This window comes from Stegostoma tigrinum, chromosome 26, assembly GCF_030684315.1.
Source record: "Stegostoma tigrinum isolate sSteTig4 chromosome 26, sSteTig4.hap1, whole genome shotgun sequence".
Taxonomy (NCBI): domain Eukaryota; kingdom Metazoa; phylum Chordata; class Chondrichthyes; order Orectolobiformes; family Stegostomatidae; genus Stegostoma; species Stegostoma tigrinum.
This window is the reverse complement of record NC_081379.1, coordinates 2,615,597-2,632,175: the sequence shown is the minus strand read 5'-3', so window position 1 is coordinate 2,632,175 and position 16,579 is coordinate 2,615,597. Positions and strand designations below refer to the sequence as shown.

The 16,579-nt window shown below is 44.9% G+C and overlaps 1 protein-coding gene across 1 annotated transcript in view; it reads right to left on the bottom strand.

Moving 5' to 3' along the window:
* Positions 1–396: 396 nt before the first annotated feature.
* The window catches only part of pus1 (pseudouridine synthase 1), a 21,680-nt gene continuing 5,497 nt past the window's right edge, over positions 397–16,579 (bottom strand). The window contains exons 2-8 of the mRNA XM_059655178.1: positions 16,106–16,311; positions 15,105–15,215; positions 14,799–14,868; positions 12,305–12,442; positions 9,299–9,401; positions 4,323–5,020; positions 397–1,193 (exon numbers count right to left, since the gene is read on the bottom strand). Coding sequence (XP_059511161.1) covers positions 1,143–1,193; positions 4,323–5,020; positions 9,299–9,401; positions 12,305–12,442; positions 14,799–14,868; positions 15,105–15,215; positions 16,106–16,311 — 1,377 coding nt within the window. The 3' untranslated portion in view covers positions 397–1,142. The remainder of the gene's footprint in view (positions 1,194–4,322; positions 5,021–9,298; positions 9,402–12,304; positions 12,443–14,798; positions 14,869–15,104; positions 15,216–16,105; positions 16,312–16,579) is intronic.

Below are 16,579 nucleotides of genomic sequence, written 5' to 3'. Positions count from 1 at the left end.
TTGCGTCAATGGGTCACAGTAGAATTTTACAGGCTTGTCCTCGTTTCTTGCCTCTCCCAAGGTTTTGAATTAGGAGGAGCGGAAATCACAAGGGATGGCAATAGCATGGGACAGGATGGATCAGTGTGTCTGGGAATGCTGACGGTCAATTTAAGTATTCAGTAACAAGATTAATACTTTTGTTTGGGGCTAATGAACCAAAGGAGACTCAGAAAAGGTTGATAAACTAGTTCAAGGTACAAATCACAGATGAATCAATGAATGGCTTGGGGACTGAATAGCTTCCTTCTCTTCCTATTTACAGAAACATCGATGCAAATTAAAAACAGTGTAATAAAATCTCCTGAACAAATAATGAAAATATTGTTGGAAAAAAAATAATAATTCCAGAATGCATTTTGGGTGAACTTCTTTCACCTTTATTATTTTTAAATAATCACATCCACTTAGATGCCGCACAGCGACACAATCCTGAAGTTCAGACACAATAGAGCTTTGACTGTGTTCACATACTGAAGCAATGATTCTCAGATCCATTATTCTACCAATGCATGAAAGTAACATCAACATAAGGCATGATTATCCAAGTAACAGTGAAGTTAGAAAGTTGTCCCCTTAATTTGTTTATTCTTGCAGTCGGTTGAAATTTTTGCATGCAAGCAATTTTCTAAACTAAACTGGTTAAAATTACAAGGGTAAAATTTGCAGAGTTGTGAGCAGGGAGACAGGACTAACTGAATATTCCATTCAGAGCTATGTACATGATCCCCTGTTGCACTGTATCATTCTGTGCATCTCCTGTCTCCTACTCTCACCGCTGCAATGTGTAATGTACAATCGATTTAAATTGGAAACAAATTCCTATAAAAATTATTGCTCCTTTAAACCTCCAACTGAGCAACAATTAAAAACAAAATCAAAGGAAAACGTACATCACCAAATTAAATCATCTGAATAGGCTAAAATTTAAACAGAAAACTTATCAACTTGGGGCCCTTCTCACTTTGCAGAGTAGCCTATTCATGTACCTTGCACAAACACTGCAAGGAGAGACTTCCAACCGTTGCTCTGCCGTCTCTAGTCTTCATTCCCACCAGCTGGCTGTAGAATTGTTACTTGCAAGTCCGAACTCTACCACCAACTCAGTCAGAGTCACCTCCATCGCTGCCTTCATCCAAATCTTCCATCACGTTCTGAAAGCAGAGAAGGACAGGGAATGCTTGTCAAGTCATCACCAAAACACATAAAAGTTATGGAAAATAGTTTCCATTTTTAAAAAATCATCAGAGCATACAAAATAGGAACAGGAGTAGGCCATTCAGCCCCTCAAACCTGCTCTGCCATTCAATAGGATCACAGCTGATCTGACATTTCTCACGTTCACTTTCCTGCCCTTTCCCCGTAACCCTTGATTCCCCGACTGATCAAAAATCTATCTATCTCAGCCTTAAATATACACATGGACTCTGATCCCACAACTCTCTGTGGCAAGGAGTTCCAAAGACACTCAGAGAAGAAATTCCTCCTCATCTCAGTCTTCAATTGGTGTCCTTTTATTTTGAGACTGTGCCCTCTGGTCCTGGACACTCATGAGGGGAAACATCCTCTCAGCATTTACCATCAAGCCCCTTAAGAATACAATAGATTTTAATGAGATCACCTCTCATTCTTCTAAACTCCAGTGAGTAGAATCCCAACTTGTTTAGTCTTTGCTCTTAAGACAAACCCTCCACACTGGCCATCACCCAAGTGAACCTTCTCTCAATTGCTTCCAATGAAATGATGTCTTTCCTTAAATAAAGGGACCATTATTCATCATGAGAAAACAAAACATTTTCCGTTTAAGATCTGAATGCGTTAATTTTAATAGTTACAGGCTGGATGCTGAGCGGCCATTTCCCCCTTATGGGCTAGACTCGAACAATTTAAAATAGTGGATCTCTCATTTAAGATACAGATGAGGAGGGCGGAAAAAGTAGAAGTCATGGCCAATATTCCCTCCAACTTATTTTTTTCCCCTTGGCTGTGCAATCCTCCGAGGTCCATCTGCAATGGAGGCTTCTGGAATCTATCGATCACTGGCTCTGATCATAGTACAGAGAACCTTGCCATGCAAACAGCTGTGGAACCTTCATACCCAAGCAGCAGTGGAGGTGGGATACAGATTCTTGAGGGAGCCAAAGGGTACCATGGGGTTCGACAGGGACTGACATGTGAAAAGCTGGTGCATATTCAAAAGCCTGAATAGACTACTCCTGATCCACCTCTTGCGTGTTTGCCCTCGCAGTTAGAGTAGAATGCAATCCAACAACTTGCCAAGGTCATGTCAACATAACAGGATCTCCCTCCACACTGTCACCAGGAAGGGCACATTGGAAAGCCATCGCCTCAATTCACAATCACCATCCCAAAACGAACACAAATTGGCCACTTCTTCAGCATCACCGGGTTAACATCCTGTGATTCTCTACCCAATGCTTCGCCACATGGGTACATCGTGTTTCGAGAGGACACCACCTTCTTCTGAAAGCACGGTTTGCGGACGAGCAACTAACAACAGCCAACGTCCCAAAAATGAATAAGGAGATTCCAAACAGTACAACACCTATCCCACACCTGGCCAGTCAATTCTGTAAAAATTGACTGAAAGAAAGTGAAATTATTTTTAAAGTTTTGGCAAAGCTACCCACCTTTAACACCTGTCACAATCAAACTTTTTTTGAGTTGTTTTTTTACAAAATGTCAAAAGTAGCAATCAAACCTAGAGAAGAAAATATATTGAGCTGATATCAGAAAAAGCCGTTGTACATACAGTGCTGGGAGCAGAGAAGACGAACACCGATGATGGACTGCAGCAATTCAAAAAGGCAGTTCACTACCACCTTCAAGGATAAATAGGGTTGGTCAATAACTGCTGAGCCAGCCGGCAATGCCCAAGTCCCATGAGTGAATGAAATAAAAGCTTTAATATTATCCAAAAACAACTAAGATACCCTTGTATCTGACATTCACCCAAATTAATATCACTGTTTCTTCGTCAGATTTTGATAAGTTTGTGACACAAGGCTCTAAACTCGCACCAGACAATCACAAATTGAAAGGGCGAGATGAAAATAAATTGTTCTTCAGAGTCATTTTCATTTGCATTCACATGGACGTTTTTTGAAATCAAAAAGCTTCCTGCCCAATACCAACAAATTTACAGTAACTGGGGATCATCCACTCTTCATGAAGGACTGCCGTAGATCTGAACATTTAAACATCAGTGGCTCGATAACTCCGAGAGCCCACTGTCTTCAGGCCCCCGTCAAACTCGATTTTCAAGTTATTTGGGGAATCAGCTTCCACTGATGTTGTAGATGTAGAAGGTTCCAGACCCTGATAGTTCAGACTGACAGAATTCTCATTATCCCTCCGGGCATTTTTCCAATTATCGCTTCCAGTGAAATCTCTCAAGATTTCAAGTATAAAATTTGTTTCAAGGTGTTGGGGGGTTTTGATCCAGATAAGGCCACAAAGACTGCACAGGCAATAACAGAAGGACAGACAGCTTTAACTATTCACACTTTTGTTACAATCAAAGTAAATAATCTAATCTCACATCTATAATCACTACGCAGGTACCAGCATCTGAATATATTTGTGCATGTTTGCATGTAGATGGTTTGAAGGTGGAGAACATTGGGAATATTCTTGGCAAGAATATTCCAAAAGTCCCCAAAAGCAATTTTGGTAAACAGAAATCCAATAAAACTTAGCCTACAATAACTTCTGCGTTGTAAAAGTTTTAATCACAGCGTTTCAAGAAGGCAGCTCCCTACTACCTGCTCAAGGGGCAACGACTGACAGGCAATAAATGGTGGGCCCAACTGGTGACACCTACATCCTATGTGCAATATAAATAAAAAAATTGAAGGTACACTTTTTGAGAGTTGTCGCTGGTGCTGCTAAACAATTATTGTCTATGCCTAATTGGCCTTGGATTGAGTGATGTGTGCTGCCTCTCAGAGTTGACAGTCAACCATATTTTTGTAGGTCTGGAGTCACATATAGGTCGGACTGGGTAAGGATGGCAGATTTCATTACCTAAAGGGCATTAGTGAACCAAGTGGGGTTTTACGCAACCCTCAGTGATTTCATGCTACCATTGCTGAGATTAGCTTTCAATTTCAGATTTCTAATACTGTAAATTCCACCAGCTGCCATTGGGAAATTTAAACATGTATCCAGAGCATTAGACTGGGTGCCTGCTTCAGTAATCTACCAACAGTGCCACTTTGCCACCATTAGCTCCTGGCAGTAGGACAGATTGTTGTCATTACCTTGGTGTGATTTTCGTTCATCTGAACTCCTGATGCTGTGGCAGTAAAATCATGGATTGGTAACGTACTCAGCCAATTGGCCATGGACTGCTCCTCAATTTCAGTCTTGATGATGGTTGGATAGATATGATCTTCTTTAAATCCCATTATTTGGTCCTCAATGTCATGCCACTCCAGTGCCTCATGAACTCCATCATTGCCAAAACGGTTGTTGTACTTCTCAAAATGGACTGTGTCCAATACAAGCCCCAGTCCTGGAGCCTTTGGGACATCAACCTTTTCCTCACCCCAGCTCCGAACCATGATGGACTCAGGGGCGTAACCTCTCACTATGGCGATCACTAATCCAATCATTTTCCTAATTTGATGCATCATGAAGCTTTGCCCTTTCACCTTCAGAACAGCGAATTCCATGCCCTGCCTCACGAATGGCTCTTCACAATACATTTCCATGATGTATCGCTTAGCGCTGGGGTCTCTTGGACCCTTACCAGATGTGAAGTTGTGGAAATTGTGCGTCCCTTTGTAGCTGGCTAACAGCCTGTTGACATGGCTCAGTGTGTCACTGCTGAGACGGTACTCTCTATCCTGCCTGTCATGGTCTTTGTGGGCAAAGGAGAAAGTTGGGAGCATATAGAAATAGGTCCGAGCATCGCAGGTGTTCTTCGAGTTGAATCTCCCAGTTACTCTCTTCAGTCCTGAAAAAGAAAGCAGTGCATCTGATGAGACCAATCTGCTGGCAATTTTATAGAATCATAGAATGGCTACAGTGTGGAAACAGGCCTTTTAGCCCATTGAGTCCACACTGATTCTTCAAAGAGCATCCCATCCAGACCCATCCCCCTTTGCTATCCCTGTAATCCTGCATTACCCACGGCTAACCCACCTAACCTAACATCCCTGGACACTGTGGGCAACTTAGCATAGACAATCCATCCCAACCAGCACATCTTTAGACAATGGAATGAAACTGCAGCAAACCCACATAGACACGGGGAGAGTGTGCACACGTCACACAGACAGTTGCCTGAGGGTGGAATTGAATCTGGGTCCCTGGTGCTGTGAGGCAGCAGTGTTAACCAGTGAGCCACTGTGCTGCCCTGTAATTTTCATTACGTTTGATTTTGAAAAACATGTTTTATTTGGTCTCCCCTCATGCTCTTCTCCCTGGTATTAGTCTTTTCACATCAATACTCACCAACACGATCTTGCAGAGTTAAACCCTCATGACTCTGGAACAGAGGGTGACCAGTAGCCAATAGCAGCCACTGTAAATTTCTCCCTGGTCAAAACTGGAAGCCTTCATAAGGACACTCACTGAGTTTGTGTGATAGGCAAAGGGGAAAACTAGGGATTAAGGTAGCATTGGGGTATAAGTAATCGTAAGGATGGGTAAAGGAGGCATTGGGAGACACAGGGTAAATGAGGGTCTATGGGATGGGTACAAGGCATAAGGCTGCACGGGTTGGCCTAAGTGGAGCACCAGATGTGCCAGGTGAATGGAATGAGTGAAAGCTGGAGGAATGTCTCCCATTCCTAGAGGGAAGATGTGCCAGGTGAATGGAATGAGTGAAAGCTGGAGGAATGTCTCCCATTCCTAGAGGGAAGATGTGCCAGGTGAATGGAATGAGTGAAAGCTGGAGGAATGTCTCCCATTCCTAGAGGGAAGCCACCTCATGATAGCTGTTCCCAAAACATCTGTGGAGGAGGTGAGGCACCCTTTGGGATTGCAAAAAAGTTGCTTCTGTGTACAAGTACAAAAACTCACTGGGACTACAAACGGTGCAAAATTCTATGGTTCTAACCATTCCCATAGGCATTGTAGTTTATGTGCTTCATGGCCGATTTCCCAAATAATTAATTTCACAATAGAGGTCCTATCATTTGGATGGGACAGATCCAACTGCTTTTAAAATTTTGTTTACCTGAAACGTTGAGGACTGGGGTGAAATGTTTACTTTCGTAAAGGAACAGAGAGGTGACATCAATGGAAATAACTTTTTGTGCACACTTGGTAAGAGGTGAATTGGCATGGAAAGGGAAAGACAAAGAGTGATGGGTGGGGATGAGTCGGCATTAGGTTGTAAAAGGGTATCAAGAGCCATGAGGTAGATTTGGGGGCATATGCAGTATGAGGGGCCATGGGTAGCTGGACACAGGATGGCTGAAAGATCATGAGGGGGTGGATACATGGTTAGCATGGATGGGGACTGAGAGTGACGGGGTGAAAGCAAGAGGTGTGTTTTCAGTTTGAATCTTGATCTTAAACTTTTAACACATGCAGGAACCTTGAGGTAGGCCTTCCCAAGGGAACTTCCCATTTCACTCCCGGGTCTAGCCCATCCCTCTGGATGGAAAACAAAGTGAGGGCAGATATTTCGGAAGGTGAGTTGGTGGAACAGAAATTTCTCCTAGATTTGAGTACCGACCCTGGGAAGTAGAATCAGAGCTCCGGAGGACTGTACAGAGTTTCAATTTCCCTAACTGAAGGAAATTGCAACAGTCATTCCATTCACCTGGCACATCTTCCCTCTAGGAATGGGAGACATTCCTCCAGCTTTCACTCATTCCATTCACCTGGCACATCTTCCCTCTAGGAATGGGAGACATTCCTCCAGCTTTCACTCATTCCATTCACCTGGCACATCTGGTGCTCCACTTATGCCAACCTGTGCAGCCTTATGCCTTGTACCCATCCCATAGACCCTCATTTACCCTGTGTCTCCCAATGCCTCCTTTACCCATCCTCATGATTACTTATACCCCAATGCTACCTTAATCCCTAGTTTTCCCCTTTGCCTATCACACAAACTCAGTGAGTGTCCTTATGAAGGCTTCCAGTTTTGACCAGGGAGAAATTTACAGTGGCTGCTATTGGCTACTGGTCACCCTCTGTTCCAGAGTCATGAGGGTTTAACTCTGCAACAGGTCATGTCTATGATAGATTCAGCAGTCTGGGCTGTCATTCTCTAGAATTAAGAGTTAGTAGTGATCTAAAGTAAATGTAAGCATTTTTAAAGGGCTTACCAGGCTAGGTGTGGCGATGACGTTTCCCCCAGCAGGGAAGTCTAGATCGGAGGTAGGGGTCATACTCTCACAATAAGGGGCTTATCCATTTCAGACTGAGAAGGAGAAATGTCATCACTCAGAATTGGGAATTCTGGAGTTCCAAAGGGCACTCAGTCGTTGAGGAAAGTCAGGAGAGAGATTGCTGATTTTTGTTCATGGAGGGAAATGCAGCATTGGAGGCGGGGCAGGAGAAATCAGATCTGCCACAATTTTAATGAATGGAGGAGGCGGCTCAATGGGGCCAAACGGCCTCCACCGACAGAAACATTAAAATGCAGGATGGAAATTGAAAAATGTGCTTAGACAGTGAACGTCATCAAAGTGCTATTATGGGAAGACTTCTCAACTGCAACCTGGTTAATTTATAAACTAGTGACTAGAGGCCACCCATATCAACTATCTGACCCTCAACATTCAGACAATTTTCTTTTATTTGCACTGTGCTTTGTTATTTGTTCATTGGTACACCTGGTATGAATTTGGAGAGGTACAGAGAAAGCTATTGCTCACATTCACTGAGTAAATTAACACACCAAGATCGACTATCATAAAATCATGCAGGGCATAGATAAGGTGAATGTCAGAGATAATAGGAACTGCAGATGCTGGAAAATCTGCGATAACAAGGTGTAGAGCTGGATAAACACAGCAGGCCAAGCAGCATCAGAGGATCAGGAAAGCTGACATTTTGGGCCTAGATCCTTCATCAGAATTTCTACAGAAGAGTCTAGGCCCAAAACATCAGCTTTCCTGCTTGGCCTGCTGTGTTCATCCAGCTCCACACCTGGTTATCTAAGGCGAATGGCAGGGGTCTTTTCCCTAGGATGGGGAATTTCAAGGCTATGCAGCATCTTTTAAAGGAGGAGAAAGATTTAAAAAACACGTGAGTAACTTTTTTTTTAAACACGGACAGTGGTTTGTGTGTAGAACGAGCTCCCAGAGGAAGTTGTCGGTGTATTTGGATAAGTACATGAATGAGAAATATTTGGAGGGAAACAGGCCAATTGCAGTTTGGGATAATGGTCAACGTGGACCGGCCTGACTGAAGGGTCTGTCCCTGTGCCATATGATGATCAGTAGGTTGCGATCTGGAACTGACTGGATTGTGCTACAGAAAGCCAGCACAGCTCAAAAGGCCGAATGGCATCCTCTGCACCATTCTGACTTATGCAGATGATCAGAAGTAGAAGTAGAAGTTTTATTTGTGGTCCTCGTGGTCCATATTATATCCCAAAGCTCCTCCAATGTCACTTCCCATAACACACAACCTCCACATCAGAGGGTCAAGGGCAGCAGATACATGGGAACGTTATCCCCTACAAGTTTCCCTCAGAGTCACCAACCGTCCTGTCTCAGAAATATATTGCCATTCCTTCAGCGTTGCTGGATCAAAATCATGGAAATCCCACCCCCACCCCAAAAGCATTGTGGGTCAACCCACAGCACATGGACTGCAGCAGTTCAAGAAGGCAGCTCACCCCCACCTTCTTAATGGGCAACTAGGGATGGGCATTGCCCACACCCGCATGAATGAAAACGAAAAGAACCTCCGCGGTCCATCTAGCTAATGAAAACGTGGGTCACCGCAGTGAGAGGCTTGAACAATGCTGGGGAGCTGTAAATCAATTAATACCCAATTAACATATCTGCCATGATGATAAAATGTGAGGCTGGATGAACACAGCAGGCCAAGCAGCATCTCAGGAGCACAAAAGCTGACGTTTCGGGCCCAGACCAGCATCTGCAGTTCCCATTATCTCTAACATATCTGCCACTTCATTTTCAAATACCTGCTTCTCACATGAATGTTTGCCCACACATTTCCTGTGTCAACCTGGTATATCATATTTATACAGTAACTCCCACACCAAATTGTCATATAAAACACAAATTAAAAGATCATATACCTAGTATTTTAATGCCCGCTGGTAGGTGTTCATTGACCTTATCCAACAGGTCATCAATGAGCCAGAGTTTCAGAGAGACAATTTGACCAGCAGCAGAAACGCCCTGCAAAATAACCAAAATAACAACATTTTAACAGACCCCACATTATGGGGTAAAGCATAATCCAAGCTGCAAACGGGGAAACTGGGGATTGGGTGCAATGTTAGCTTTTCACTGCAGTGAAGTCGGCTAACAGCAACACCAAGCAGTATATTCCACAGTATCAGGCAGAATCCCCACCCGGACAGTTAGCTAAAATCGCCTCCAATATTTCCACTGCAATGCATTATAAAAATATAAATTATACACTATGAGATTTCCTCTTGCAGAATAACTGTGAAATGAAAAGGATTTGAGATATGGTGGGAACGGTCACAAAGTCAGACGCAGACACTTGCTGCAGATAACAGGGGTTTGAACAGCAAAGCTAACCTAGGTCATTACTGCTCAGCTCTTTGTGGTCTTTTACAGAGCAGGGTTAATTTTATCAGTCAAGATGAAGTGCATACAGGAAGGGGTCATTCGTTGGACATTCACATGACTACATTCAGTGGTACACTTGATGATCCCCATGGACTTCCCTATCCAAGGGTGTTAAAAGGGATGCTAATGAGGTAACAGATGCAGCGCTGTTAATTTTCCAAAATTTGCTAGATTCTGGAACCATCAGAATGGAATGTAGCAAACATAGCCCTTCCATACTAGGAGGGAGGGAGATGGAAACAGGAAACTATAGGCCAGTTAACTTAATGCCTATTGGTCATGAAGATGATGATGGAATCAATCATTAAAGAGGTTATACTTACATGGATAGAAAGAAGGAATTTGGAAGAGCCACCATAGTTTTGTGAAAGGGAAATCATGTTTAATCAATTTACTGCAGCTCTCTGAAGGAGGGACACACAGATATACTAGTTTCTAAACAATATGTCAAGGGTCCAGCATTTATTGCCCGTCCCTAGTTGCCCCTTCAGGAGGTGAGGGTGAGCTGCCTTCTTGGAGTGCTGCGGAACACTTGCTGTAGGTTGGCCCACAATGCCCTTAGGGAGGGAATTCTAGGATTTCGACCCAGTAGCACTGAAGGAACGGCGAAATATTTCCAAGTCAGGATGAGTGGCTCGGAGGGGAGCTTGCAGGGGGTGGTGTTCCCATGTAATTGCTGCCCTTGTCCTTCAAGATGGAAGTGTCCGTGGGTTTGGAAGGTGCTGCCTGAGGGTCTTTGATGAATTTCTGCAGTGCATCTTGTAGAGGGTACACACCACTGCGACTGAGCGTCGGTGGTGGAGGGAGGGGATGTTTGTGGACATAGTGCCAATCAAGCGGTTGCTATGGGAATTGCAAAGGAGCTCATGTAGGAAGTAATATTTTAGAACTGGTAGAGGATTAGTAGGTAGGCAGGAAACAGCGTATGTATAAATGGGTCATCAGGGCATAATAAGAGGAATCCCACAGGGGTCAGCACTGGGGCTTCAGTATTTTACACTTTACATCAATGACTTAGATGAAGAAAGCAAAGGCTTGCTGGTTAAATCTATGCGATAGGTAGGTTGTGAATAGGACAGGAGATTGCTGACTGGTACGGAGAGATTGAGTGAGGAAAAACATCTGGTAGATTGAGTATAATGTGGGAAAATGTGGAGTTGTTCAGTTTGGCAGGAAGAATAAAGCAAAGGTGTGTTTCTTAAATTGAGAATGACTGCAGGATTTGAAGTGCAGAGACATCTAGGGGTTCTACTGCATTAGTACAAAATATTAGTATTCAGGTACAGCAGTTGATTCAGAAAATTAATGGAATGCTATTTGTTATCATGACAGGAATTGAAAGTTAAAGGAAGCATGTTATGCTTTATTTACACAGGGTACTAATTAGACCACATCTCTGCAATTTTGGTCTCCTTACTTGATACAAATGTGAATAAAAATCGAAAGAACGGCGGATGCTGTAAATCAGAAATAAGAACAGAAATTGCTGGAAAAAGCTCTGGCAGCATCTGTGAAGAGAAATCAGAGTTGAACATTTCAGATCCAGCGACCCTTCCTCAGAACTCTGAAGACGGGTCACTGGACCTGAAATGTTGACTCTGATGTAAACATGAGGGTAGTTTAGAGAGGTTTACGGGGATGATACCTGGAACCTGCAGGTTTTTATTTATTTATTCATGGGATGTGGACATTCCTGACTGCCCTGGAGGAAGTGGAGGTGAGCTGTCTGGAGTGAGGGGGTTGTTAGGGAGGGAGTTCCAGGATCTTGACCCAGCAACACTGAAGGAACAACCAGTATGCTTCCAAGTCAGGATGGTGTCTGACTTCAAGTCATAGGGTCCTGGAGGAGAACTTACAGGTTGCCATGTAGCTACTGCCCTTGTCCTAAGCAGTAGAGGTTGTGAGTTTGAAAAGGGTGATCAGAGGGGACTTACTGCAGCATATCTTGTAGGTGGCACATGCTGCTGTTACTGTGTGCTACTGGGGAAGGGAGTGAATGCTGAAGGTGGTAAGCAGATGCCAATCAAGCTTCTTGAATGTTGTTAGAGCTGCACCCATCCAGGCACGTGGTCAGTGTTTCATCATGCATTGTAGATGATGAACAAGCTTTGGGAAGTCAGGTGGTGAGTTATTTCTCTGTAAGATCCCTAGCCTCTGATCTGCTCTTGTAGCCACTACGTTCATACAGTTAGTCCAAATGTACTTTCTGCCACTTTAAAATGAAGTACAGACAGCAGATCTATCCACAGCACAGTCTGATTAGGCCTTTATAATTTAAGTTAAAATGTGAATAATTAACAATGCAGAGATGTTGGAACGTATTCAGCTGTGAATAGGAGTGTCCACTCAAAAGTTCCACGAGCGATCACAATAGATCTCAGTTAAAAGACATTCAGTTACACAATGAGCAATATAACTGGAAAACATGATATGTAAATAAAAACTCTTCCCCTATTTCAAGAAAGAGAGATTACAAATGGTACCTTGTCTGTCCTTGCACATCTCTGAAAGGACATTTTCCTCATATCGTCACCATGATTCTCTGGGATACATTTGGCCTTTACTAGTGCATTCACCAGCTCATCCTCAATCGTTTTAAACTGGGACGATCCAACATTTCTCTGTTTAAGACAATTCCAGAAAACATCTACTTGTTAATATCGCAAAATAATGAGCCATATGTTTGCCCACACCTTTACTGCTGACGTATTCGTACAGCAAAGAAAAACTGTGCTGAAAGAGGCCATTCAGCCCGAGTCTACAATGGTCATAAACTAACTCACTTATTTCAATCCTGTACACTTGGATTGATATTTAATACTTGGCCATCTCTCTATTTGGGACAGCAACTTCTCTCCAATCCCCTGGTACCAGCTGCTTGTCATTCAGTCTCTTGCCCTCCCATCCTATCACAGACCTTGTCCTTTCCAGCACTTCACCCTGATCCCATCCACCGTCACCCACATCCCTGTTGCCCCCGTGACCCCATCACCTTCCACTCCAAACCCACTCATCCCCTGCGTCAGTAATTGCATCAAACTGTTATATCTTCAAGGTCTTCTGTTCCGTTGACGAGCATCAACCCAAAATGTTAATCCTGTTTTTCTGGTGTAGCCTGGCCAGCTGAATAATTCTAACATTTAACATTTCTAACATGTCAAACAGGAGCAGGTACATACCATACAACTTCCTGAACTTGCCCCACGATCCCAGCTGACCTTTGATATCAACATCACCTTCCACTTGCTCCCTGTGTCTTGATTCCTTTCAGATCTACCTATTCTACACTTCAACATGCCCAAACTGTGAGCAATCTAGGAAAAGGATTCCAAAGATTCACAATCTTTCGTGTGAAGAATTTTTCCTACCTTGATCCCATGTGGCTGACTCTTCATGAGATTGTGCCCCACTGCACTAGACACCTCAGTCAGAGGAAAACAACCACTTGACATCTAATCAATAGACCTGACTCCCCAAAGCCTGTTCCACCATCTACAAGGCACAAGTCAGGAGTGTGATGGGATACTCCCCACTTACCTGGATGCGTGCAGCTCCAACAATACTCAAGAAGCTTCACACCATCCAGGACAAAGCAGTCCCCGCTTGATTGGCATCACGTCCACAAGCGTCCACAAGCATCCACTCCCTCCACCAACAGTAGCTGCAGTGTGTACCATCTACAAGATGCACTATAGAAATTCACCAAAGATCCTCAGGCAGCACCTTCCAAACCCACGGCCACTTCCATCCAGAAGGACAAGGGCAGCAGATACATGGGAACACCACCCCCTGCAAGTTCCCCTCCAAGCCACTCACCATCCTGACTTGGAAACGTGTCACCGTTCCTTCACTGTCGCTGGATCAAAATCCTGGAATTCCAACCCTAAGAGTATTATGAGTTTCCCGACACCAAATGAACTGCAATGAGGCAGCTCACCACCACCTTCTCAATGGGCAACTAGAAATGGGCAATAAATGCTGGGCCAGCTAGCAAAAGTCACATTCCTTGAATTAATTTACAAAAGAAGTCTGACCCATCCTCTAAAAATTTATCACATTTCAAACAGCTCCCATTCATGCTAATTGTAGACCAAGTGACTGCTGGGCAATATTCTGGGGGGGGAACTGATCACCTTATCGTAAATTTTAGACTAGTAACACAGACACAGCAAGGGGAGAATCAAGGTACAAGGTGAGGTTAGGATGAGCCTTTCTAAAGCTCTAGTTAGATCACAACTACAGTATTGCACTTGGCTCTGGTCACTTTAGAAAGGCCGAGAGGGTCTTGGAGAGAGATTTATCCGACTAAATCCAAGGGAGAGGGGTTTTACGCAGGGTTAAATTGAGGAAGCTGGAGATTTTTGCCTTGGAAATAATGAGGTTGAGGGGCAATTTGATCCAGGTAGACAAGATTAAAACAAGGTTAGATACAACAGACAAAGAAAAGCTGTTCCCATTAGCTGATGGTACAAAGACTAAGGGACACATTTATAATTTAAGGCAGGAGGTGTGGGGGACAACATTTTTATGCAGAGGCAGTAACCCGGAACGTGCTGTTTACGGGAGCAATGGAGGAGGAAGCAACTATCATTTTCAGATCAATACTTGCAGAAAACAAAGCTGCAAAACTGCAGGGATAAGGAGGGGAAATGGGACTGAGCAAACTGGACTGCTGTGAATAGAGCAAACATGGGTCTAATGGGCCTACTATCACTAATGATCCTACTATCTCTAATGAGCCAAATAACCTTTCCAAATATATTTACATATTGAATATTTTTCTTTCAGAGGAAGAGTAGGGCAGAGGGAGTGGAATGACCAGAATTACACAGGATAAAAGTTGAACTCTCATGAACTAACTATAGAAGTCTAGTAACATCAGCCTTCCTGCTCCTCTGATGCTGCTTGGCCTGCTGTGTTCATCAAGCTCCACACCTTGTTACCTATAGAAGTCTAGTATTCAATCTAATCATTAACAGCTGGTAGGCTGATATTAACGGCACCATGAGCTGTTCGGCTCTCTGCTGTCGTACGGCTAGACTTGCACCTGACACAATTCCACAATACACAACTAATTTCTAACATATACTGGAGTGGAACAGCAACTGGTTAGCTTCTACAAGCACCACTTCCACATTATATTAGGGGTCCACTGACAGATTGTCGCAAAATAATTTAAGTGACTGTGTTTCACCAGCCATTGTTCAACTAATTTTCCAGAGTCATACAGCACAGGAGGCCATCCACTCATCAAGTCTACGCCAGCTCTTAGAAAAAGCTCACCTAATCTCGCTTTCCCGGTGGTCCTGTGAACGTTTTTCCTTCAAGTATTTATCCTCTTCCCTTTTGCGAGTAATTATCAAAACTGCCTCCACGGCCCTTTGCTGATGTATCCTGAATCACAATGATATACGGAATATTTCTTCATCTCCCCTCTGGCCCTTCTGCACGTTATGTTTAATCTGTGTCCCTTTGGTTTTGACCCTCCCACTATTGGAAGCTTCTCCCTGTTTACCAAAACTGCTCACCATGTTGAATACGTACTGCCCCCTTAAATTTCTCTGCTCTGCTGGAGAACAAACCCCAGGTTTTGCAGGCTACCAATAACACTCAGGGCCCCTCATGTCTGACACCATTCAAACACAATCGCTTCTGCTGAGGTCTTCACATGCTTTTTCCAACCGAGCAAACTGCTCCAACTCACTCCCTTCAGTCATTCGCACTGGTCTCTGCACACAGGACATACTAAACGGGGGTGGGGGGGTAGGGGTTACATTGTGTGTAGGGGGGTGATTTCGCGTGTTCGCGCGTAGAAAGACAGTGCGAGAACGATCGCTGGGTCAGCGTGTGGCGGGGGGGGAAGAGAGCACTGTGTGTATATGAGGGTGGTCATTGTATATGGTGGGGCTGTTAGCATGTGTATGGGGGCTGTCAGTGTGTTCTGTGGGGGGGGACACGTGTGTGTGAGCGCCCGCGCGCGAGGGCACATGACAGGGCGCCCGCGTGAAGGTTGAGAGTGTGAGAGAAAGTGGGTGTGAGATGAGAGAGAGAGAGAGTGAGTCCGTGGGAGGGGTGCAGGGTGCCATTTTGACAGGAGGAGGGGTTGCAGGGTGACATACTGACAGGGAGGGTGCAGGGTGACATACTGACGGGGGGGCGTGCAGGGTGACATACTGATGGGGGGGGGGCGCAGGGTGACATACTGACGGGGAGGGCGCAGGGTAACATACTGACGGGGTGGGTGCAGGGTGACATATTGACAGGGGGGGTGCAGGGTGACATACTGACGGGGAGGGTGCAGGGTGAGATACTGACGGGGGGGCAGGGTGACATAGACGGGGGTGCGCAGGGTGACATACTGGCGGGGAGGGTGCAGGGTGACATACTGGCGGGGAGGGTGCAGGGTGACATACTGACGGGGAGGGGGCAGGGTGACATATCGACGGGTAGGGGGCAGGGTGACATACGGACGGGGGGGCAGGGTGACATACTAACGGGGAGGGTGCAGGGTGACATACAGACGGGGAGGGTGCAGGGTGACATACAGACGGGGTGGGTGCAGGGTGACATACGGACGGGGTGGGCAGGGTGACATACTGACGGGGGGTGCAGGGTGACATACTGACGGGGAGGGGGCAGGGTGACATATTGACGGGGGGGGGCAGGGTGACATATTGACGGGGGGGGGGCGCAGGGTGACATATTGACGGGGGGGGGGCGCAGGGTGACATATTGACTAGGTTTGTCGGGGGGGTGCA